Consider the following 24,028-nt stretch of genomic DNA (forward strand, 5'->3'; position numbering starts at 1 on the left):
TGGAACCCATGTCTCCTGCACTGCAGGCCAATTCTTTACCAGCTGAGCCACAAGGGAAGCCCAAGAATACTGGTGTGGGTAGCCTATCCTTTCTCCAGCAGATCTTCCCGACCCAGGGATTGAACAGGGGTCTCCTGCCTTGCAGGCTGATTCTTTACCAACTGAGCTATCAGGGAATCAGCTGCTATACTCACTGTGAATTATGAATATTACTTTTCACTCCCAGACCACTATCCTTCTTGCTCTTGTTTCTCCAGAGCCAAAAGATTAACTAGTTTGAGCCCCACTCTACTCCATATTTATTTCCCTCCCCTACTCAGGCAATGTTGGCCCCAAGTTCCATGTATTTTTATCTTTTTCTACATAGATCTCTCTATTTCTATGTAGAGTTCTCTATTCCTCATTCATAGAGCCTCCTCTGAGTTTGATATTCAATTTTCTTTGCTCCCTAAATGAACTAATGTTGCTTCCATCTCCCCCTGCTCTTTTTCTGTTTTCCATACAGCTTTCCTCCAAGTCTATTTAGCTCTTGCTCTTCACAATTCCTGTTCTCACATTCTACCCTGCCTGAAGACTGGTTTGCAACCAGCATATGTGTAACTTATTACCATCTATGGACCCAAAGAAGGTAAACTGATCTGCCGAGTAGTGCATATTTGAATAATGGCAAGGTCAAGATTTAATAAAATAGAGAAATTCTTCACAAACCAAGCACACACCTTACTCAGAATATTATAAAACACTGCTTGAAAAATAATCAGAGAGGCACAGAAGAATGGAAAGAACAATGTTAAAAAATGTTTATTTAATATATAATACAAATAACAGAAAAGGAAATGGAAGTAGTAATGAAGCTACTGCACAAAAACACTTGTTGAAAGTTTAAGCTTTGCCACAGATGATATACAAATGGCCAATAAGCACATGAAAAGATGCTCAATATCATTAGGTATCTGGCTATTCATCATAGTGAGATACCACCTCAGGCCCATTAGGATGGCTACTACCAAGTAAACAGAAAACAAGTCTCTGCATCAGACTACACAACCAACAGTTAAAAGGCAACCTAGGGAACGTAAAAAAAAAATCTGCAAGTTATATATCTGATGTGAGATTAGCATCTGTAATATATAAAGAACTCCTACCATTCAACAATAATTTTTAAAATCTCATTTCAAAGTAAACAAAGGATAACAGACATTACTCCAAATAAGATACACAAATGATGAACAAACGTATGAAAAGATGTCCAACATCAATGATCACTAGGGAACTGCACATCAAAACAGTGATATACATTAGTATGATTATTAATTTTTAAAAAATCCATACCCACAGAAAATGTGTGTTGGCAAGGAGATGGAAAAATTGAAAACTTTGTACACTGCTGGGGAGTATGTAAATGGTGTGGCTTCTATGGAAAACAGTATGGCAGTTCCTCAAAAAATTAAAATTTAATTACTATATGACCCTATAATTCCACTTCTAGGCATATACCCACATCAGAAAGCAAGGTCTCTAAGACATATTTGCACACCCATGTTCCCAACAGCACAATTCACAAAAACCAAAAGATGGAAGCAACACCAAGTGTCCATCAAGGGACAAATTGATAAACAAATTGTGGTCTACAAACAATGGAGTACTATTCAACCTCAAAAAGGAAGGAAATTCTGACACATACTATTATATTATGCATATTAACCCCGGGGAACATTCTGCTAAATGAAACAAGCCAGTCTCAAAACAAAACAAAACAACAAAAAAAAGAAAGAAGCCAGTCTCAAAAAGACAAATACCATATGATGCCACTCATGAGGTATCTAGACTACTCAAATCCACAAAAACAAGTGGATGTGGAGGACTGGAAGTGGGGAAAGGGGAGGTTAGTGAGTTGTTTAATGGGTAGAGACTTAAAAAGATGAAAAGAGCTCTTGAGACTGAACAATGTGCTTAACACAACTGAAAGGTATACATAAAATGGTTAAGATGGTAAAAATCTTTGTTGTATTGACCATGCCACAATCAAAAAGAACGTTTTTTGGATTGTTTGTTTTTTTTAAGCCAGAAAATAACAAGTGTTGGAAAGGGTTTGGATAAGGTGGAACTCTTGAACACTAAGAATATAAAATGGTACAGTCAGGACCTTCTGATGGTCTAGTGGTTAAGATCCAGCACTTCCAGTGCAGGGGGCATGGGTTCATCCCTGGCCAGGGAAGCAGGATCCTAAATGCTGCATGGTGCATCCAAAAAAAAAAAAAAAAGGTACAACCAATGTGGAAACAATATGGAGATACGGAGTTCTTCAAAATACAGAATTACCACTCGATCCAGCAATTCTGGATATCTACTCAAAAAGAATTGAAATTAGTGATTCAGATATTAATATATCAATATTAAGAGAATTATATACTATATCCATATTAACCAACAGGAGGAAACCACCCAAGTGTTCATCAATAAATGAATGGATAAACAAAATGTAGTATAAACATACACAAAAGATTATTATTCAGTCATAAAGAAATAAATTCCTTTTTCACTGGTAGTCAAAGGTACAAGCTTCCAGTTATAAGTTAAACTAAGTTCTGGGGCTAGAACATGATGATTATAGTCAATAACACTACAGTGTATATTTGAAAGATGCTAAGAAGACAATCTTAAAAGTTTTTTTCATTTGAACCAGTTCTAATGAGATGGATGAAACTGGAGCCCATTATACAAAGTGAAGTAAGCCAGAAAGATAAAGAACATTACAGCATACTAACACATATATATGGAATTTAGAAAGATGGTAACAATAACCCTATATGCAAAACAGAAAAAGAGACACAGAAGTACAGAACAGACTTTTGAACTCTGTGGGAGAAGGTGAGGGTGGGATGTTTTGAAAGAACAGCATGTATATTATCTATGGTGAATCAGATCACCAGCCCAGGTGGGATGCATGAGACAAGTGCTCGAGCCTGGTGCACTGGGAAGACCCAGAGGAATCGGGTGGAGAGGGAGGTGGGAGGGGGGATCGGTATGGGGAATACGTGTAAATCTGTGGCTGATTCATATCAATGTATGACAAAACCCACTGAAAAAATAAATAAATAAATAAATAAAGGAAAAAAAAAGTTTTCATCACAAGGAAAGAAAATAAACTGTGTGAGGAGATAAACGCTAACTAAACTTATTGTAGTAACCATTTCACAACATATACATTACCAGTTCAGTCGCTCAGTCGTGTCCAACTCTTTGTGACCCCATGGACTGCTGCATACCAGGCTACCCTGTACATCACCAACTCCTGGAGCTTGCTCAAACTCATGTCCATCGAGTTGGTGATGCCATCCAACATATACCAAATCATTATGTTATGCACCTTAAATTTACAGTGTTCAATTATAGTGTTATTAGCTCAGTAGTGTCTGACTTTTTGTGACCCCGTGAACTATATATATAGCCCACCAGGCTCCTCTGTCCATGGAATTTTGCAGGCAAGAATACTGGAGTAGGTTGCCATTCCCTTCTCCAGAGGTGGTAAAGAACCTGCCTGCCAATACAGGAGACATAAAGAGATGTGGGTTTGATTCCTGGGTGAGCAAGATCCTTGGAGGAGGGCATGACAACCCACTCCAGTATTCTTCCCTGGAGAAGCCCATGGACAAAGGGGCCTGTCAGACCACAATCCATAGGACTGCAAAGAGTTGGAACACAACTGAAGCGACTCAGCATACACACCAGCACTGTCAATTATATTTCAATAAAACCAGGGAGAATTTTTTAAGACGTGAAATTCTGATATATGCTGTGAAATAAGCCATACATGAAAGGACAAATATGCTATGATCAAATTTACATGAGATACCTAGAATAGGCAAATTCTTAGCAATAAATAGTAGAACAAAGGTTACCAGGTGTTGAGAGAAGAGAGGAATGAGGAGGTATTATTTAATGAGTACAGTGTCTGTTTTAGATAATGAAAAAGCTCTAGAAATGGATAATGGAACAGGTGATTTTTCTGGTGAATTGTATCAAACGTTCAGAGACAATACCAAACCTACACAGACTTCAAAATAACAGAGAAGGCAAACATTTCTCAATTTATTTTCTGGAATTAGCTTTACACCAACATTACCAAAACCAGACAAAGAGAGAAAGAAGCAAATAAACAAAAACTATAAATCAATGCCCCTTGTGAACACAGACAAAACAAGGTTTTCATAAAGTATCAGGAAATCAAATCAACAATATAAAAAAAGGATAGTACATCATGACTCTGGATGCAAGCAAAGATGACATCACTTGAAATTGCTAAATAATAAAGGAGAAGACATATATTATTATCTCAGTAGATGCAGCAAAAACCTGTGACAAAATTCAATACCCATTCACAATAAATACTCTCAGTAAGCTATGAACAGAAGAAAACATACTCAGTCTGATAAAGAGTCTCAATGAAAAACTTGTAGCTAACATCATACTCAATAAAGAAAGACAGAATGCTTTGCCCTCACATTTGAGAAAAAGGCAAGAATGTCCTGTATCACCAACTGTAATACGTACTGGAGGTCCTAGTCAGTTGAAATAAAGTAAGAAATGAAAAAAACAGAAATCAGAAAGAATGAATTATCTGCATTCACAGACAGTATGATCAGGTACATAGAAAATCTTAAGAAATCAACCCTCCCCAAAGATGGTTTTTGACAAAGGGTAGTCTTTTTCAACAAATGGTACTGAAAAAACTGGGTATTTACATGGGGGGGGGGGGGGATGAGTTTACCTCATACTGTACACAAATCAAAGAAATTTAATGTTTGATCCCAGACCTACAGGTAAAACCTAAAACTCTAAAACTTCTAAAAGACATCATAGGGTACATTTTCTTAGGGTATATAAAGCACAAATCATAAAATCATAAAACAAAAAAATTATCATCTAAAGATTGAAGGCGGGAGGAGAAGGGGACGACAGAGGATGAGATGGTTGGATGGCATCACCGACTCAATGGACATGAGTTTGAGTCAACTCCAGGAGATGGTGATGGACAAGGAGGCCTGGCGTGCTGCAGTCCATGGGGTCGCAAAGAGTCAGACATGACTGAGCAACTGAACTGAACTGACACAACCAAATGGAGAAGGAAATGGCAACCCACTCCAGTGTTCTTGCCTGGGAAATCCCATGGACAGAGGAGTCTGGCAGGCTGCAGTCCACAGGGTCACAAAGAGTCAGACACAACTAGTGACTGAGCAAACAACCAAAATGTAAAACTCTGACTCTTAAAAAGAATGTGAAATGAGTGATACAGCAAGCCATATTATTCTATGTGCTTCTGACATAGAAAGTACATAGAAAGTATTCTATGTACTTCTGACAAAGGACTTAATCCACAGTATATAAAGAAAACTATAACAATTATATGCTCCACCTCCGGGCGGGGGTGGGGGGGGGGGTCCCGGGGAGGGGGGTCCCCGGGGGACCAGGGGGCTCCTGCGCCCGGGAGAAGCGGGCGGGTGGCGCGGTGCGGGCTGTCCCGCCTGCCTGGATCAGCTCGTGTCGCACGCCCCCTGGCCTGTCGCCCGGCGCCCTTGCGCTCTTCCGGTCACCCGGGGCGGGGCAGGCGGCGGTCGGCTCCCACTGCCGAGCTCGGACCTCCCCCCTCCGGCGACACTTGCTCTGGGCCATGGCAGCGGCGTGGGGACGGTGGGCTCGGGCATGGCTCTGCAGAACGGCCTGGCAGGGCTGCGGCCGAAACTACCGCGCCGCGCTGTGCGCCGAGTTGAAGCGGCCCCTGGTCATTGAGGAGGTGGCCCCTCGCCCTGTCCAGCCGCACGAGGTCAGAGTTGATGTTCATTTCTGTGGGATTAACTTCGCTGATATTTTGGCCTGTCATGGTCAGTATCAGAAAAGGCATCAACTTCCCTTCACTCCCGGAATGGAGTTTTCTGGGATTGTATTGGAGACAGGCACAGATGTCAGCATGGTGAAAGAGGGAGATCGAGTTATTGGCCTGCCGAGCTTTAATGGTATGGCTGAAGAATGCATCATTGACCACAAGAACCTGTGGCAGATTCCAGAAAAGGTGTCCCTCCGAGAAGCGGCTGCCCTGCCCGTATCCTATGGCACTGCTATTTTCGCCCTGGAGCGTCGGGCCTGTACCCAGCCTGGAGAAACTGTTTTAGTGACGGCAGCAGCTGGAGCCACAGGCCTCGCCATGATAGATGTGGCAACAAACATTCTTCAGGCCAAGGTAATAGCTGCAGCCGGAAGTGATGAAAAGTGTCAGCTGGCGATGCAGAGGGGGGCACAGTCCAGCGTGAACTACAGTCGGGGCAGCCTTAAGGAGGCAGTGGGGAAGCTGGTGGGCAGTGGCGGGGTGAACGTGGTCGTTGACATGGTGGGAGGAGACGTCTTCCTGGAGGCTCTCCGCAGTTTAAAGGAGAAGAAGCAGAGAGAGCAGCTTGCCCACAGAAGGGATCTGTGTAGTCCCCTTACAAGACTGCCTGGCGTCTGAGGGCAGGATTGTGGTGATAGGTTTTGCTGGAGGAACCATTGCTTCTGTACCAGCCAATCTTCTGCTCCTGAAGAATGTTACTGTCATGGGGCTGTACTCGGGCAGATACCGGCACCAGAACTTTCCCATCTTCTCCAGAAGCCTGTCCTCAGCACTTCAGTACTGCCAGGAAGGGCGCATCCAGCCACACATTGGAGAGGTTTTTAAACTGGAAGAGGTCAATGATGCCTTTCTTCATGTCACACAGCGTAAATCCACAGGCAAGATGCTTCTCTCCCTTAAATAAATTTTCGCTTCAGCAAACTCAGCATGTCTAAATCCAAACTCATCATCTTTCCAAAAAAAACCTGATTTCCCTTCCATGTTTTTTTCCATATTACCACATTCCTTATTAATCCAGTTTCAAGATCTTTTAGAGTCATCTTTTATGCTGTTTTCTTATTCCTAGATAGTGTGATCATGTACTTTATTGTCCAGACTTGGACACAGTTGAGATGAAAGGCTGCTATTAGTGATTACACCAGGAGAACAGGTGTCCCAAGATGTATGATCACCTATTCAAATGCATCCATGGCCAAGTTCTGTCATCTCCACCTCTAAGAAGTCTTACACCTCCACATCCTCTTTTCCATTCTGACTAATCATGTCATATCTGCTAATTCCATGACCTCCTAACTCACTTTCCTACCTTTCATCTACCCCCTCCCTCTCCATTCCTGTTATATGTTATTGCCTTGGTGACCGTCCCAAGGGGCAGCTACAATGGTGTGTTGTCTCAGGACCCTACCGTGGTTCACCATCGTCGCCATGGTGGCGTTCGGACTCCTTGAGCTGGCATTTCGCCATGACCAGGACTTGGCCCCTCTCTGCCTTCCAGCCCACACTGGACGGCAGCACTGGTCTCTCAGCGTGTACTGAGACTGCTTGTCTCCACCTTCCTCTTCTCAAGCTGTTTCCTCGTCTCCCTTATCTTTGTTACACATAAGCCTTCCTGGCCTCCCAGACCTACTTCTGCCACGAGCTCTCCCCCTCAGGTGGGAGGCCATCTCTTCTCTACCTTTCTGTAGCACCTCCCTCAGTATGTGTCACATTCTGCCTTGTACCAGCAGCAGTGGCATGTCTAATGAACCCAGGATTCTGAATCCAAGAGGTGGGTTTGAATCTCAGTCTCAGCACATTGGAGGTGGTGACGTAAGGTCTTCAAGCTTTCATTTTCTCCTGAAGAGTGGATGCTATCGTCTCCCCCTCACGAAGTTATTCTGAGCAATACTTGCAGTGATTGGGCAAAACACCTGGCACACAGTAGGTGATTAGCACTTGCTAGTTACTTTTACTTCTTTCTTTCTTCCTTTCCCAAGGTAGCATAAATTCCTAGAGAGCAGGTACCATGTCTGATTCACCTTTGTACCACACACACCTAGCACAGTGAGTTACCCTTGAACTGAATTGAATTTGAGTGATCTGAAAGTCTTAAGTTGTGGGATTAAGTTAAGAATATGTTACCTTGGGAAGAACCCAAATGTTCACCAATAGACCAATGTATATACATACAATGGAGTACTATTCAACCTTGAAAAAGAAGGAAATTCTGACATATTCAGAACATGGATGGACCTTGAGAACATTGTGCAAATTGAAGTAACCCAGTCCCAAGAGGCCAAATACCATTTAATTCCACTTATGTGAAGTACCTAGAAATGTCAGATTCATAGAAACAGAAAGTAGAATTGTGCTTGCCAGGGCCTAGGGGAGGAGGAAATGGGGAGTTATTGTTTACTGTGTCTAAAGTTCCAGTTTGGGAAGAGGAGAAAATTTTGGAGATGAACAGTGGTGATGGTTGCACAACAACGTAAACATAGTTAATGCCACCGACCTGTACACTTAAAAATGGCTAAAAGGGCAAATTTCATATTATATGTGTTTTACCAAAATAAAAAATAAAAGAATATATTACCCTCAAAAAAAAAAAAAAAAAAAAAAAAACAATTATATGAAAATATACAACCCAACAAATAATTAGCAAACCATTTAAAGAATTCACAAAAGATACATGAATGTCATCAATGAAATAAAAACACAAGGAGATACTATGAAACATTTACCAGAATGGCTAAGATTAAAAAGGCTAGAACTTTCAGGGTGGAGAAGCTGTTGGCAGGAATGTGGATGGCAATAACTACTTTAGAAAACAGTTTAGTAGTTCTTGTAAAATTAAACATACACGTATCACTTGACCTAGCAATCCCACTCTTATGTGGAAAAAAGTAAAAACACTACCCCCATACAAAGACAAATATTCATTCATAGTAGCTTTACTTTTAATAATCCAAAACCGAAAACAATTACGTTTCATCAACAGGTGAATGGATAAAAAATTGTGATACATCCATATAAGGGAACGGTACTAAGACATGAAAAGGAACTAAATATCAACAGAGATAACAGCACGATGCATCTTCAAATGGCAGGAAGGCGGGCACAAAAGAAAAGCGTATCACTTTCTATTGCTGTTGTAACAAACTACCCTGAATCTAGCAGCTTGCTGCTGCTGCTATTAAGTCGCTTCAGTCGTGTCCAACTCTGACCCACAGACGGCAGCCCACCAGGCTCCCCCGTCCCTGGGATTCTCCAGGCGAGAATACTGGAGTGGAATCTAGCCGCTTAAAACAATACAAATGCATTACCTTACAGTTCTGCAGGTGAGAAGTCTGACACAGGCCTCTGCACTCAAATGAAGACGTAAGAGCAGAGCCACACTCCTCAATAGTGGCTTATGGGGGAGATCCGTCTCTTTGACCTTTCCAGCTTCCAGAGGCAGCCCACATTTGTTGGCTCATGGCCCCCTTTCTCAATCTCTGACCGTCCTTCAGTAGTCCCCTCTCAAACTACAACTTTAAAGGACTCGAGCAATTAGATTACGCTCACCTGTATAATCCAGGATAGTCTCCCCTCCTGAAGGCCCAAAATTTAATTACATCTGCAAAATCCCTTTTGCTACATAAAGGATTCAAGAATTAGATCTGATAGAGTGCCTGAATAACTATGGACAGAGGTTTATGACACTGTACATGAGACAGTGATCAAGACCATCCCCAAGAAAAAGAAATGCAAAATGGCTGTCTCAGGAGGCCTTACAGATAGCTGAGAAAAGAAGAGAAGTGAAAGGCAAAGGGGAAAAGGAAAGATAGACCCATCTGAAAGCAGAGTTCCAAAGAATAGCAAGGAGAGATACAAAAGCCTTCTTCGGTGATCAATGCAAAGAAATAGAGGGAAACAATAGAATGGGAAAGACTAGAGATCTCTTCAAGAAAATCAGAGATACCAAGGGAACATTTCATGCAAATATGGGCTCAAAAAAGGACAGAAATGGTATGGACCTAACAGAAGCAGTAGATATTAAGAACAGGTGGCAAGAATACACAGAAAAATTGTACAAAAAAATCTTCATGACCCAGATAATCACGATGGTATGATCACTCACCTAGAGCCAGACATCCTGGAATGTGAAGTCAAGTGGGCCTTAGAAAGCATCACTACCAACAAAGCTAGTGGAGGTGATGGAATTCCAGTTGAGCTATTTCAAATCCTGAAAGATGATGCTGTGAAAGTGCTGCACTCAATATGCCAGCAAATTTGGAAAACTCAGCAGTGGCCACGGGACTGGAAAAGGTCAGTTTTTCCTTCCAATCCCAAAGAAAGGCAATGACAAAGAATGTTCAACTACCACACAGTTGCACTCACCTCACACGCTAGCAAAGTAATGTTCAAAATTCTCCAAGCCAGGCTTCAACAGTATGTGAACCGTGAACGTCCAGATGTTCAAGCTGGATTTAGAAAAGACACAGGAACCAGAGGTCAAATTGTCAACATCCTTTGGATCACAGAAAAAGCAAGAGTTACAGAAAAACATCTACTTCTGCCTTATTTACTACGGCAAAGCCTTTGACTGTGTGGATCACAACAAACTGTGGAATATTCTTAAAGAGATGGAAATACCAGACCACCTTACCTGCCTCCTGAAAAATCTGTATGCGGGTCAAGAAGCAACTGTTAAAACTGGACAAGGACCAACAGACTGGTTCCAAATGGGAAAAGGAGTATGTCAAGGCTGTATACTGTCACCCTGCTTATTTAACTTATATGCAGAGTACATCATGAGAAATGCTGGACTGGATGAAGCACAAGCTGGAATCAATAGAAATATCAGTAACCTCAGATATGCAGATGACACCATCCTTATGGCAGAAAACGAAGAACTAAACAGCCTCTTGATGAAAGTGAAAGAGGAGAGTGAAAAAGTTGGCTTAAAACTCAACATTCAGAAAACTAAGGTCATGGCATCCAGTCCCATCACTTCATGGCAAATAGATGGGAAAACAATGGAAGCAGTGACAGACTTTATTTTCCTGGGCTCCAAAATCACTGCAGATGGTGATTGCAGCCATGAAATTAAAAGACGCTTGCTCCTTGGAAGAAAAGCTATGACCAACCTAGATAGCATATTAAAACACAGAGACATTACTTTGCCAACAAACTTCATATAGTCAAAGCTATGGTTTTTCCAGTAGTCATGTGTGGATGTGAGAGTTGGACTCTAAAGAAAACTGAGTGCCGAAGAACTGATGCTTTTGAACTGTGGTGTTGGAGAAGACTCTTGAGAGTCCCTTGGACTGTAAGGAGACCCAACCAGTGAATCCTAAAGGAAATCGGTCCTGAATATTCATTGGAAGGACTCATGCTGAAGCTGAAACTCCAATACTCTGGCCACCTGATGCGAAGAGCTGACTCATTTGAAAAGACCCTGATGCTGGGAAAGATTCAAGGCAGGAGGAGAAGGGGACGACAGACAATGAGATGGCTGGATAGCATCACTGACTCGATGGACATGGGTCTGGGTGGACTCCGGGAGTTGGTGATGGACAGGGAGGCCTGGCATGCTGCGGTTCATGGAGTCGCAAAGAGTCAGACACAACTGAGCGACTGAACTGAAGAGATCAAATCAGTCAATCCTAAAGGAAATCAACCCTGAATATTCATTGGAAGGACTGATGCTAAAGCTCCAATATTTTGACCACCTGATGTGAAGAGTCGACTCGTTGGAGAAGACCCTGATGCTGAGAAAGACTGAGAAGTGAACACAGGATAAAACATAATACAGGTTCTGCAGATTAGGGTATGGACATCTTGGAGGAGGGGTCTTTATTATGCCTACCATAGAAAGAATGGAATTTATATAAAACTTTAAAAGAAACAACAGTAATCTGCAGGGTTAGATAGTAGATCAGGTGAAGAGCAGGCCTGACCACAGCTGGGAACAAGAGAACTTTCTCTGTAATGAACATGAGCCTTGGCCTGAACTGGGTGGTTATACATGTATACCTATTTGTCGAAATTCATTGAATTAAACACTTCGAATGTGTACCTTTTATTATAGTATCTAAAGTATGCCTCGCTTATTTTAAGACATAAATACTATCACTAGTGAGTATTGTTTTAGTTGGTTCTTAACCTCCATATTCCAACCTATCTTTCTCATATACTCTAAGTTCCCACTGTGGCAGTTTTCAGTAAAACGATCTATATTATATGGCTAAGGAGAAAGTAATATTTACCACTGGAGAACTAATAAACACTCTTGTAACATTGTTTCTAAAGAAAACTCTGTTGCAAATTCCAGTTCAAATACAGGAATTTAGGACAAGGCTACAAAACAATGGCAGTGGTACAGCCCTAAATTTGCTATTGTATAGTAAGAAATGAAAATCCTTCATGTTAAATATTGCACTGCTTCTAGACAGAAGACAGTTCAGAAGTAGTCATTTAGAGGCACTCAGAAGCCAATCTACCTGGGTGTGGCCGTGACTGGGCAATCCCCTGTGGCACAACTGGACAACCACTAACAACCTTAAGGTTATATCAACCCAGAAAATTAGTCAACTACCTGCAGTAATACAAAACAAGGATTCTTCTTCTACACACACACAATATAACTCAAGAAACAGGTATACCCATCCTATAGGCCACATTTAAACTACTAAGGCTAGCACTAAGAAGACATCTCTCCTCACCTCCAAAACTAAAGCTATAAAAAAAATTTAAAAATCATCAGCATTCAAAAAGCCTCAATGTAGAAATAAATACCCTTTTATTAGAGTTTTAGACCTCCTGTTCTAAAATGTAAAAATAACAGGAAGAGTTCTTTTTAAATTCCTGGAGTGATAAGAGGTTTTTTGTTTCGTTTGTTTGTTTTTTACTTATGTGGCACCAAATAAATTTTCTCAATGGGAGAAGAGAAGAAATCCTTTTCCATCATGGGTTTAAAATGCTGGGCCTGATTCTTGCTGCTAAGCAAAGTAAACAGCTCACTTCCAAAACTGAATGAACAAGCTTCTTGAAATTATATCAATTCTCTAATGCTAAAAAGATTCCCTCCAAAATGGTAAGTAAATTACCACTTACAGCACAATTTAAAGCATCACTTTGAAATAAGGACCCTCTATTTTAACACAGAGCACTTTCAACACTGTTATGAGAATTGAATGATTTATTACAAAGAAAAACCATATAAAAGTCAATATATATTTACACACATAAATGACAAGTCTGATCAAAATTACTTGAAAACACAAAGACATAAAATTCTCATCACATTTTTTAGTAGCATGAGTTTATATCCAGTTTCTCTTCTTTCTTAAAATAAACATTTACAATAACCCTTGCAGGCATTAAAGGTGTGTAAGCCCTTAATATTCTAGTGGGAAAAGAATAGAGGGAAAAAAGTCACCCAAATAAATGTATAATTATAATCAGTAGCAAAGCCTAAAAAAAGGTACTAGTTCCTATGACACCAAGAGAGGCCTCTCTAAGCAAATAACACTACTGCAGTCGCCGGGCTGCATGGGGCTTTGGCAGAGATTGGTCACGACCCTTCACGTTTCCAAGACAAGCCAGACACTACATCTTTATAAGGACTCAAAAGTTTCAGTAAAATTTCACATACTTTAACGTGCTAAATTTAACAAGTTTAAAATTTTCAACTAAGTCGCTCTGCTGTGAAGCAAAAATTAGCAAACACTGTAAAATCAACCACGTGTGCTCAGCCAGTCACACCCAACTCTGCAACCCCAGGGACTGTAACCCACCAGGTTCCCCTGTCTATGGAATTCTCCAGGCAAGAACACTGGAGTGGGTTGCCATTCCCTACTCCAGGGGATCGTCCCGATTTAGGGATTGAACCTGCGTCTCTTGCATCTCCTGCAGTGGCAGGCAGATTCTTTACCACTTCAATTTAAATAAATTTTTTTCAAAAGCTTAATAATAAACGCATCAAGGTCACAGATATCACCATGTTCATGTACCTAATCTCATAGTTTAGATCTAATTTCACTTACCAACATTAAGGACTTCCCTGGTGGCTCAGATGGTAAAGCGTCTGTCTTACAATGCAGGAGACCTGGGTTCGATCCCTGGGTCGGGAAGATTCCCTGGAGAAGGAAATGGCAACCCACTCCAGTACTCTTGCCTAGAAAATCCCACGGACAGAGGAGCCTGGTGTCCATGGGGTCGCAAAGAGTCGGACACGACTGAGTGACTTCACTTTCTACCAACATTAAGTAGTGGTTAAGAGCATAGCTAGAAAATCAGATTTGCACAGGAGTCACTTAATCTAAGAGAAGAGAGAAAAGAGGAATGGGAAGGTACAAAAGTAAGAGTGCTTTTCTCTAGGAGCTTTTGGTCAAATAACGTAAATTAAAGAGCTGCTGGAGGCTTTGTTCTGCTGATTTGTGGACCAAGTGAGTAGAAGTTAAGTTTGCAGAGAGAAAGAAGAATCATATAATGTCCAGAACAGTCTCCACTGAGTCCTCACTATGCTCCCAGTTTCACAACATATCCTCAAACCAAATTTCACAAGATACTTTCCAATCAAGCTTTTTCATCAAGCTCTCAGTTACTGGGTTTTGTAATTTTAAACTCAGGAGTCCCAAATCATAAGACAAACCTAAAGTCTATGATACTCTAGAAATGTAAAAAATTATAAAGTACTTATCAGTCAAAACCAGTTAAACAACAATTTTATATACAATATACACAACACAAACACAAATGTACACAAACACATTGGTTTTTAAAACCTGATAAACGTTTAACACTGTAATTTTCCACTTGTTATTGTCTAAGTTGTGCTTTGCTGTTTTTCTGATAGTTCTGCCCACCTATCTCAGAAACCCAAGCCAATTCCTGCCTTTCTCACTTTTCATGTGGTTATTTTAGCTGGTCTATGTGCCCTTTAAGTTTTCTTTTACCCAAAACCCTTATTAAAGAGAGATTTCTGCAAGCAGTAGGCAAACAAATTATTCCCTGCATCTACCTCACATTTTTATGTACCTTATGAACCTCTTAGGTTAATTCCATTTTCAATTAGTAAAATGCAAGTCGGAGACTCTGACCTCGGCACTACACATGTACATAAAAGATAATCACTGTCAAACGGCCACCAGCACCAGACTGATTCTCCCAACCAGCACTGGCCAAGGCTGTGAATATTCAGAAGGCAGTAAGTAGCTCAGCAACACATACAGCAGAGTGGTTTTGTTGTTGCTATTGTTGCTTGTTGTTTTGTTTTTCTGTTTGTTTTTTAGCCTTTTCTGAACTATGTTTATATATTCATGTATATACACAAAAGATTACTGAACAGGACATTATGATTTCTTTAACTGAAGGAAATAATTCAAACTGATCAATGTAGAGAAAAATGCACTTCTCTGATTTCATACTGTATTCATTAAATGTAAGATACAGAGTCTTAAAATATAGATTTTTTTTTATAATTAGTGTTGGCCAGCTAACTTCATACCACACCTGTCCTTGCTTGTGATTATACAACCTGCATCAACATTTGCAGAATGGAGGTTAGCAACTTGGGAAGCTGGAACATTAGCTGGTCACTCTTTTACACCCTACAAATCAGAATTAAGATAAAGAGGTACAGAAGCTGGACAGTAAGAAAAGTTTACCAAGGTTCATAAAGCTAGAATAAAAAAAAATAAACTAGGTCTGCATGACGTGCTCAGTCACATCCAGTTCTGCAACCCCATGGACAGCAGCCCCCCAGACTCCTCAGACCATGGAAATTTCCAGGCAAATGTACTAGAGGAGCCATTTCCTCCTCCATGGGGGCTTCCTGACCCAGGGATCCAACTCAAGTCTCCTGTGTCTCCTACACTGGCAGGTGGGTTCTTTACCACTGCGCCACTGGGAAGGCAGGTCTACCTAACTGCAAAGTCAGCTTAACAGCGAAGCCTCAATGGCTTTTAGGTTGTTAAGTTTTTATTTTTTTTTAATTCTTTTAAGAAATGCTCCTCCCACCTCCTCACCAACACTCTTCCCAGTACAAAAGACAATAGAGAAACACAGTAGTAAGTCAAAAAGCAACTCGGAAGTCCTACTTTAAAAGTGAAAAATTAGGGGAAATACTTTAACCAATGTATTTCATGTCTATTTTCCTCTCATCTCTCTGGAAGAGTAGTACACACAACACAAAACTAAAAGTATAATGTAAAGATTCTAAGAGGTAAAAAAAAATCCTGTCAGTTTAATAACGTTTTTCCTATCATATGGGAAAACGTGTGTGTGCACTCACTCAGTTGTGTCCAACTCTTTGTGACCCCATACACAAAATAACAAAAATATCATATGTTTGGGAACACATTAAGTTTAAAATATGATGACTTCAGAATGAAGCAAGACTTTCAAAAGTATACCACAAAACTAGGAGGCAATTTTGAAACAATGAAAATTTTGATTAAAATAAAGTCTACTTTACTCATTTAAAGTTTACTCACTATGATTTCTGCCAGGCAATCAAAAGTAAAAGACATACTACTAACCAGTAAAAAATGTATTTGCAAACTCATTATCACAATGGGCTTATTACATACACTATTAAAAATAACTCCTACAAATCATTCCAAGATCCATCACCCAGTTAAAAAACATGTCAACAGTGAACACATGAAAAGATACTCAACATCATTTTTTGCCACAGAAATTCAGATTATAATCACAATGAGATTCCACTGGAATGGCTGAAACTAAAAGGACCAAGATATGGGCAACCAAACTCTCAAACATTGTGGAAATATTGGGTAGCTATTTGGCAGTATCTACTAAAGTTAACTAGTTAGTTACCTATAACTAACCTATAGCCCACTTAGTCCATTTCTAACATACTATAAGGATGTAAATTCTTAGACCTGCCAAAATACAGATATATGAATATTCGCTGCAGTTTTATTCAAAGAGCCCAAAGCTGAAAAAAACCAAGTCTGTCACTCCACAATAAAATTAATAATGGCATTATATTCCCATACACGGCAATGAGAAAAAACAAACCACTAACACAGCAGCGTGATGACTTACAAGTTTACTAAATGTACCTACAGTTGACCCAGGTCATTGTGTGGTTACCTCTGGTGGGAAGATGCAAGGGGAGCACAGGAGACCATACTGAAGGCAAGGAGTGTTCTCTGTCTTGACTGTGGTAGTTACATGAGTTTATAATATGTTAAAAATTAACAGACACAACCAATTGATGGTAAGAAATCAGAAAGTGACTGCCTGAGGTAAGGAGAAAGGAAAAGGGAAAAGAGAAAAAAGGAAAAGGAGAAAGGAAAAAGGAAAATGGAAAGGAAGCCTGAAGGAACTTACTTCCGGGCAGTGGAAATGCTCTAAATCCAGGATGACTTGGTTATATGGTCACATAAAAATGTCAGAACTCATCAAAACTGTACACTTAAGATCTGTTCATTTTACAGGAAATTACACCTCAATAAGAGAAAGTTCACTGAGTTTAAAATGTGTGTACTAAAAAAAATAAAATAAAAAAATAAAATGTGTGTACTATGTCTTACACAAGTTATACCACAACAAACAACAACAAAAAAATGGTGAAAGAGTCCAAAATACAATGATAGTTCATTGAAAGAAATGACCAAAATATATAAAAAGACGCTCAAACTCACTTAAAAACATTAAATATCATCTTTACTATCATGTAAGCAAAAAGCAAAACTGTTTTATTTGGTTAACACTATGTTGGCAAGAGTGTGAGCAGTTACACTGGGATCAGTGGCGTGAACTGGGGTACAGCCTCTGGAGTCAGTCCAGCGGTAACTAGACCACTTGCTTCCCAGTGGCTCAGTGGTAAAGAATCTGCTTGCCAAGTAGGAGATGGGGGTTCAATCCCTGGGTAGGGAAGATCCCCTGGAGGAGGAAATGGCAACCCACTCCAGTATTCCTGCAGGGAAAATCTCATGGACAGAGAAGCCTGGCAGGCTACAGTCCTTGGGGTCGCAAAGAGTCAGCCTCGACTGAGTATGGACGCAGACACGCACAGCCTGTGACTCAGCAGTTCCAATTCAAGTAGTTCATCATACGAATACCCCTGCACATACAGGCTATACAGAATAAGGTTATTCCCTGCAACACTGTAATAGCAGCAGACTGAAGTAATCTAAATATCCATCAACTGGACAAACAAACTGAATATATTATGGTATATTCATACAATAAAACACCTCATCACCATTAAGAAGGGGAAGGCGAGCTCTTTAGGTGTTGATATGAGATCTAAAATACATCAGTGAAAAAAGTAAAATACAGTAGAGTGACTAGCATGCTATCATTTGTGTTCCAAACAATACTGAGGAAAGTGCAAATTACACACATGCATTGGCTTTTTTATATATGGTATTTCTCTGAAAGGATAGGGAGGAAACTGATATCCCTGTTTGGTTCCAGGAAAGTAATTGGTAGCTGGGGGGGGTTGGGAAAACAGGAAGAGAAAGAACACTTCTGAATTTTGAACCCTGTGGATAAATTACCCAATAAAACCATTTTCAAAGTAGTTATCAGCTTCACTTACTATACAGACATACTTCTATAAACACGTAAAATATATAATGATCATAGACTCCTCCCAAAAAGTATCTGAGTCCGGATTAAAATTTTGTTGTTTTTAATCTTTAAAAAGTATCAATGGTTTGGACTGAAGTTGTTACAACTCAACAGAAAATATTCAGCACTACTTTGTACAAGGAAATGCAGATTCTGAGCCCCACCCCAGACAGACAGTAGAAACTCTGGGGGTGGGGCTGAGTGATGTTAGAAAATGTTTTAACAAGTTCTCCAGGTAATCCATACTGAAGTCTGAGAACTACTGACACAGTTCTTAGTTAAGACTTGCACTTCACACCTCTATCATGGCAAGAGCCTCAAGAAAGCCAACACACCCACATGTTACCCTCCAACACAAACTCCTTAAAAATGTCCCTCAACTCTTCAAAGCCTGGCTTGCCCACAGGAATTTCACAATCTGCATCCTGCCACCACTTCCCCCATCTCCCCCAACACCACCACCCACATATGGATCTCTAGACATACCTCACACTTCATCATCCCCAGTGGTCTTGACAATGCTATTCCTCCTCCTGGAATAGCTTCTCTCCCCTTCCCCTCCTCTCCACTCAATTTCACACTTAAGATCTAGTCATTTTCAAGACTTGTTCCACACTCCATCTGGCCCAATTCAGGCTTAAGTACCCCTCCCATGTGTTCCTAAAAACAACCGACGCTATCCTTCTCCAGTTCTTATTACTTCCTGTTCCCTTGTAGTACAGTACCTGGCACATAACAGGCCCTCAATGTATTCTGGAGGGGGAAAAAAGATCTGCTTTCTCACATCTAGTCTCCTTGGCATCAATGACCATGTCTTATTTGACCCTGGATCCCTACTAAAAATGTTGGCATATGAACATTTTTTAAGTTTGCTGAGTAAATAAATGTGGTTCAGAAACCATAAGAAAAATCTGACACAAGCCAATACTGACACTTTGTAAAATCCACATAAAGACATTACTTTCTGAATTAGAATAAAATTTTGCTGTGATTCCAATAAAAGGGAGCCAGAGTTTCTTGGAGACATGGCTGATTCTAGGCCTAGGAAAGGAAAAATACAAGATGAACCTGGCACACCTTGCTGGTTAGAAAGAGATTAAATAAAGAAAGGATGGGTCATGTTGAAAGGGTGCAGGAAGCAGCTTAAATGAGTTCCCAGTGGCCAAAGCTAGAATCTGAGCAACAAAACAAGGAGTTATTAATGTTATTAATTTATAACCCAAAGACCAAAATAAAAATCCATGAATCCACATGCACATAAACTGAAAAAATGAGTGAAAAGGAACACATCTGTACAGAAAAATCCAATTAATATATGTAGAAGGTATGAGAGGACTACAAAGTCATCATTAGAACAACCCAGCAATCGCTGGCGCAAACAATGCCCCACTGACGAACGCTAAAATTACTGGGCAAAACTTTAAAGAAAAAGGCTACCTACGCATCCTTAGAGCACCTGCCCGAAACAGTTCTTGATTACTATAGTAACTTCAACAATTATCCACAAGTTCTTTGATACTTTTCTCTCTAGCAGGTGGAACTTAACGTCCTTCACATTCAAATGAGGGCTGAACTTAATGACTTACTTCTAATGAATGGAGTATGGAAAGAAGAAAAACAGTAACCTCATAATGAAGAAACTTGCTGAAATGATAATACTGTGGTTACATTAGGATTAATAAAACCTGCTGTTTAACAATTAACTTCACTTATCACTTCTTTCAGTGTGATTACAGGAAGACCTGAAATTACATGTGTGGTACACAGTACATGACTGGATAGTTCCAGTCTAAACAGCTTGTGTGCCAAGTCGCTGCAGTCCTGTACAACTCTTCGTGATCCTGTGGACCATAGCCCATCAGGTTCCTCTGTCCATGGGGTTATCCAAGCAAGAACACTGAAGTGGGTTGCCATGCCTTCCTCCAGAGGATCTTTCCAACTCAGGGATCGAACTCACGTCTCTTATGTCTCCTGCATTGGCAAGCAGGTTCTTTACCACCAGCACCACCTGGGAAGCCCCTAAACAATTCTACCAATAGATACAAGGTTAATAGCAGTCCTTATCAAGTGATCAAGGTTAATAACACCAGTAACAATTGATACCACTGTATGTAAATACTGACATGTGCGCTTGATACAAGACAGGCACATCGCCTCTGTGGTAGTCGTCCCTGAGTATCCATAACCTCAGCCCTGTACTCTTCTGTACTGTCTAAAATTATTTCAAAATAACAAGTTTTTTAAAAAGCAAAACTTATGCAATTTTAATTACATAATGTTAAATAGTACTCAATTTAGATCAATTTCCTAGTTATTAAACAGATTCTAATGACTTTTATACTAATAAAAACTTTTTAAAAGCTTTGAAGGTATATGAAAATGTGACTAACCTAGAAAAAATTATACCCACTAGAATCTTCATAAACTAGTAAAACTGTATCAATTCACTTTTTTTGTGACTATTCTCAAGTAAATGCCTAATTCAGTTACCCCTCAGTTAAGATTCATCATGACAAGGGCAATCGCCCGCTCCTTTCCGTGGCCCCTGATTTTATCCATTAGGACAACAAATTAGTTCCCCATCCTCACAGATCCAGTCTTCATGTAAGAACAGGAGCAGCATGCCACAGAAAAGAAAATCCGGATGCTCCACTCTCTCCTGAATTTCCAACTGCCTTTTTTTTTACCTCCAGAATTCAGAAATGTGGATGAGTTTGCAAGACTCTCAGGAATACGTGGTCTCGTTCTCACCAATAACACTATCAGATCAACTTTCTCCCTTCAGTCCAGAGTTACGCCCTCTTCCCCCTGAAACCACCATGTCATTCTTCATGCACTAGATCCAGGGATAAAATACAATCCTGCAGTTAGGCTAAACGTCCTTCACTAGTTTACTAACACAGAAGAATGTCCAAATTCTTTATCACAACAAAGAAGTCATTCCATGGTATGATCCCTACTTACCTATCCTGCCTGTTCTCATCACTCTCCAACTTTTGAAGCTTATGCTACACATATACCAAACTGTTTGCCAGAAAAGACCAACTTGTTTGGCGTCTCTATGCCCTAACATATATCCTCTCCTTCTGTTATATCATTCACATAGCTATTTTGATTGTAAATTATTTTAATATACACAGATTCTCAGTAGTTAATATGAGCAACACTTGAAATTTATCTTATTATTTAAAAAATTACAAATGTGAACAGCATTTTCTCATAGTACTTAAGAGATACACTTTCGATACAACTTCTAATAAAACCTAAACTGCTGAAAAATTATTGCCACTGACAGTCAGCAATCATACAATTAAGGCCATTAAAGAAAAATCATTCTCAAAAGTGTGTCTGATGCTATTTCTTTCAGTTTTCTCTACTGTGAAATCAGATCTAACAAATGTTAGCGAACTCAAAGATTATTGGATTAAACAAAAGAAGTGTCTTTTCAGACATCTAAAAAATATCTTCTTTATGGCTAACTTTTTCCAAATTAAGACGGTGTCAAAGAAATACAAGCATTTTCTTTAGGAAAAAAACAGCCCGGGTAATGATTAACCTGAAGAGACCAGTACAGTATATTTTCCATTTAATTTGGCTGAACACAGACTTAATTTTTAAATTATATGTGCAATCTCAGGGTCAAAGAGCATTAACTCCAAAAGCAACCTCAGAGACCTGGTTCAGTGTTTTAAAGATGAAGCAACTGCTGTCCAGAAAGACTATATCTTGTGTTGCAGAAGGCTTTTTCTACACAGCTAACCATTTTACTTTAGTGAATGCTGAAATACTGCTCAAAACAGTAATTGTTTGGAATATAAAACTTGTTAATATTACATGCTAAAATTATTTAACTACCTAGTTAGGATGAAGGTCGTTATCTTCCTCAGAGATTAAAATATTCCCTAAATATGAGTAATTAACCTCGTGATAACTTTCTAATAGCTGATCTCAAATACTGCCTTCTATTAGCTGTTAAATTAGCAGAAGTAATGTTAAAAACAAAACCAACATAAATAGCATCAAATTATTTGCTGTGTAACTCATTTTGAGAAGACATTCATTTGAATATTCATATTAGTCAGAGACCGAGTTCATAAAATCACAATTACTACCACACACGTGTGTGTTAGTCGCTCAGTCGTGTCCAACTCTGCAACCCCATGAACTGTAGCCTGCCAGTCTCCTCTGTCCATGGAATTCTCCAAGCAAGAATACAGGAGTGGGTTGCTATTTCCTTCTCCAGGGGATCTTCCCAACCCAGGTCTCCTGCACTGCAGGCAAATTCTTTACTGTCTGAGTGATGAAGAAAACCCACATGAAAGACCTCAATTGTTCATTTAAAAAATGGATCTGAGTTTGAAAAGACTGGGAACGCCAGAGCAAAAAAAGAAAAAAAGAAATGTCACTTCAGCTAAACTTTCTCCCTTCAATTCAGAGCTAGGCCCTTTTCCCCATGAAACCATCACATCATCTTTCACGCACTGTATCGAGGAATAAAATATAATTTTCCAAATTGTTAAAGGAATTTTATCTGACAATCTATGGTGGATTAAAGACACCATCCCCCATCCATAAATGGAGTCACATTTTGTGAGGCGGTGACACAGGCAGCAAGAGGAAGGAGGGGAAGAGGTGGTCTGCCCAGCAGCCCGCGATTTCACTCCATTCTCATTCCCAAGGCTCTCCCCCATTCCCACCAGGTTCTTGGGAGCAGCCATAGTTTTGATAAGGCCTATGGCCATGGTGGGCTTTCCTGGTGGCTCAGAGGGTAGAGTGTCTGCCTACAAAGTGGGAGACCATTTGTTCCCTGGGTCAGGAAGATTCCCTGGAGAAGGAAATGGCAACCCACTCCAGAACTCTTGCATGGAAAATCCCATGGACTCAGAAGCCTGGTAGGCTACAGTCCACGGGGTAGCAAAGAAGGACACGACTGAGCGACTTCACTTTCCCTTTCATGGCCATGGTGGACACTGTCCCAAATCAAACTTGCCAGGTGGCACTAGCGGTAAAGAACCTGCCTGCCAATGCAGGAGATACAGGTTCAATCCCTGGGTCGGGAAGAACCCCTGGAGGAGGAAATGGCAACCCACTCCAGTATTCTTGCCTGGAGAATTCAATGGACAGGGGAGACTGGCAGGCTTCAGTCCGTGGGGTCGCAAAGAATTGGCCATGACAGAGCACTCATGCAGACAAGAATTTTACAAATGAAAACGAAAAAGAGGTAGCCCCTCCTCTACAGCAGGAGAAAACAGAGAATGAAAACTGGCCTGGCAAGTATTTTCCTCCTTGTGAAGAAAGCAAATCTACTATGAGAAAATGAAGCTCATCTACAAACAAACAAGAAACAAGATTATTAGCAAAGATGTCTGCTGCTGCTGCTGCTAAGTCGTTTCAGTCGTGTCCGACGGCAGCCCACCAGGCTCCCCCGTCCCTGGGATTCTCCAGGCAAGAACACTGGAGTGGGGTGCCATTGCCTTCTCCAATGCATGAAAGTGAAGTGAAAGGGGAAGTCGCTCAGTCGTGTCCAACTCTTGGCGACCCCATGGATCACAGCCTACCAGGCTCCTCCAT

At 40.4% G+C, this 24,028-nt stretch overlaps 2 protein-coding genes across 2 annotated transcripts in view; one reads left to right on the forward strand and one right to left on the reverse strand.

Moving 5' to 3' along the window:
• Nucleotides 1-24,028, reverse strand: part of TBL1XR1 (TBL1X receptor 1) — a 172,027-nt gene that overhangs the window by 133,290 nt on the left and 14,709 nt on the right. The gene's annotated exons all lie outside the window — the stretch shown is intronic.
• On the forward strand, nucleotides 5,576-6,805 carry LOC122675767 (quinone oxidoreductase-like protein 2). The gene is made up of 2 exons (XM_043874842.1): nucleotides 5,576-6,419; nucleotides 6,487-6,805. The coding sequence occupies exons 1-2, from the start codon at nucleotides 5,672-5,674 to the stop codon at nucleotides 6,786-6,788; spliced, it is 1,050 nt and encodes a 349-aa protein (XP_043730777.1). The 5' UTR covers nucleotides 5,576-5,671; the 3' UTR covers nucleotides 6,789-6,805.

The sequence above is a fragment of the Cervus elaphus genome, chromosome 19 (genome assembly GCF_910594005.1).
Source record: "Cervus elaphus chromosome 19, mCerEla1.1, whole genome shotgun sequence".
In the NCBI taxonomy this organism is placed as follows: domain Eukaryota; kingdom Metazoa; phylum Chordata; class Mammalia; order Artiodactyla; family Cervidae; genus Cervus; species Cervus elaphus.

Excerpts from the sequence above, each read along its gene's own strand:
- LOC122675767 (XM_043874842.1), top strand. The coding sequence starts at position 5,672 with ATGGCAGCGGCGTGGGGACGGTGGGCTCGGGCATGGCTCTGCAGAACG. Across the intron at positions 6,420-6,486 it reads CTTCCTGGAGGCTCTCCGCA|ACTGCCTGGCGTCTGAGGGC; the intron begins GTTTAAAGGAGA and ends TCCCCTTACAAG.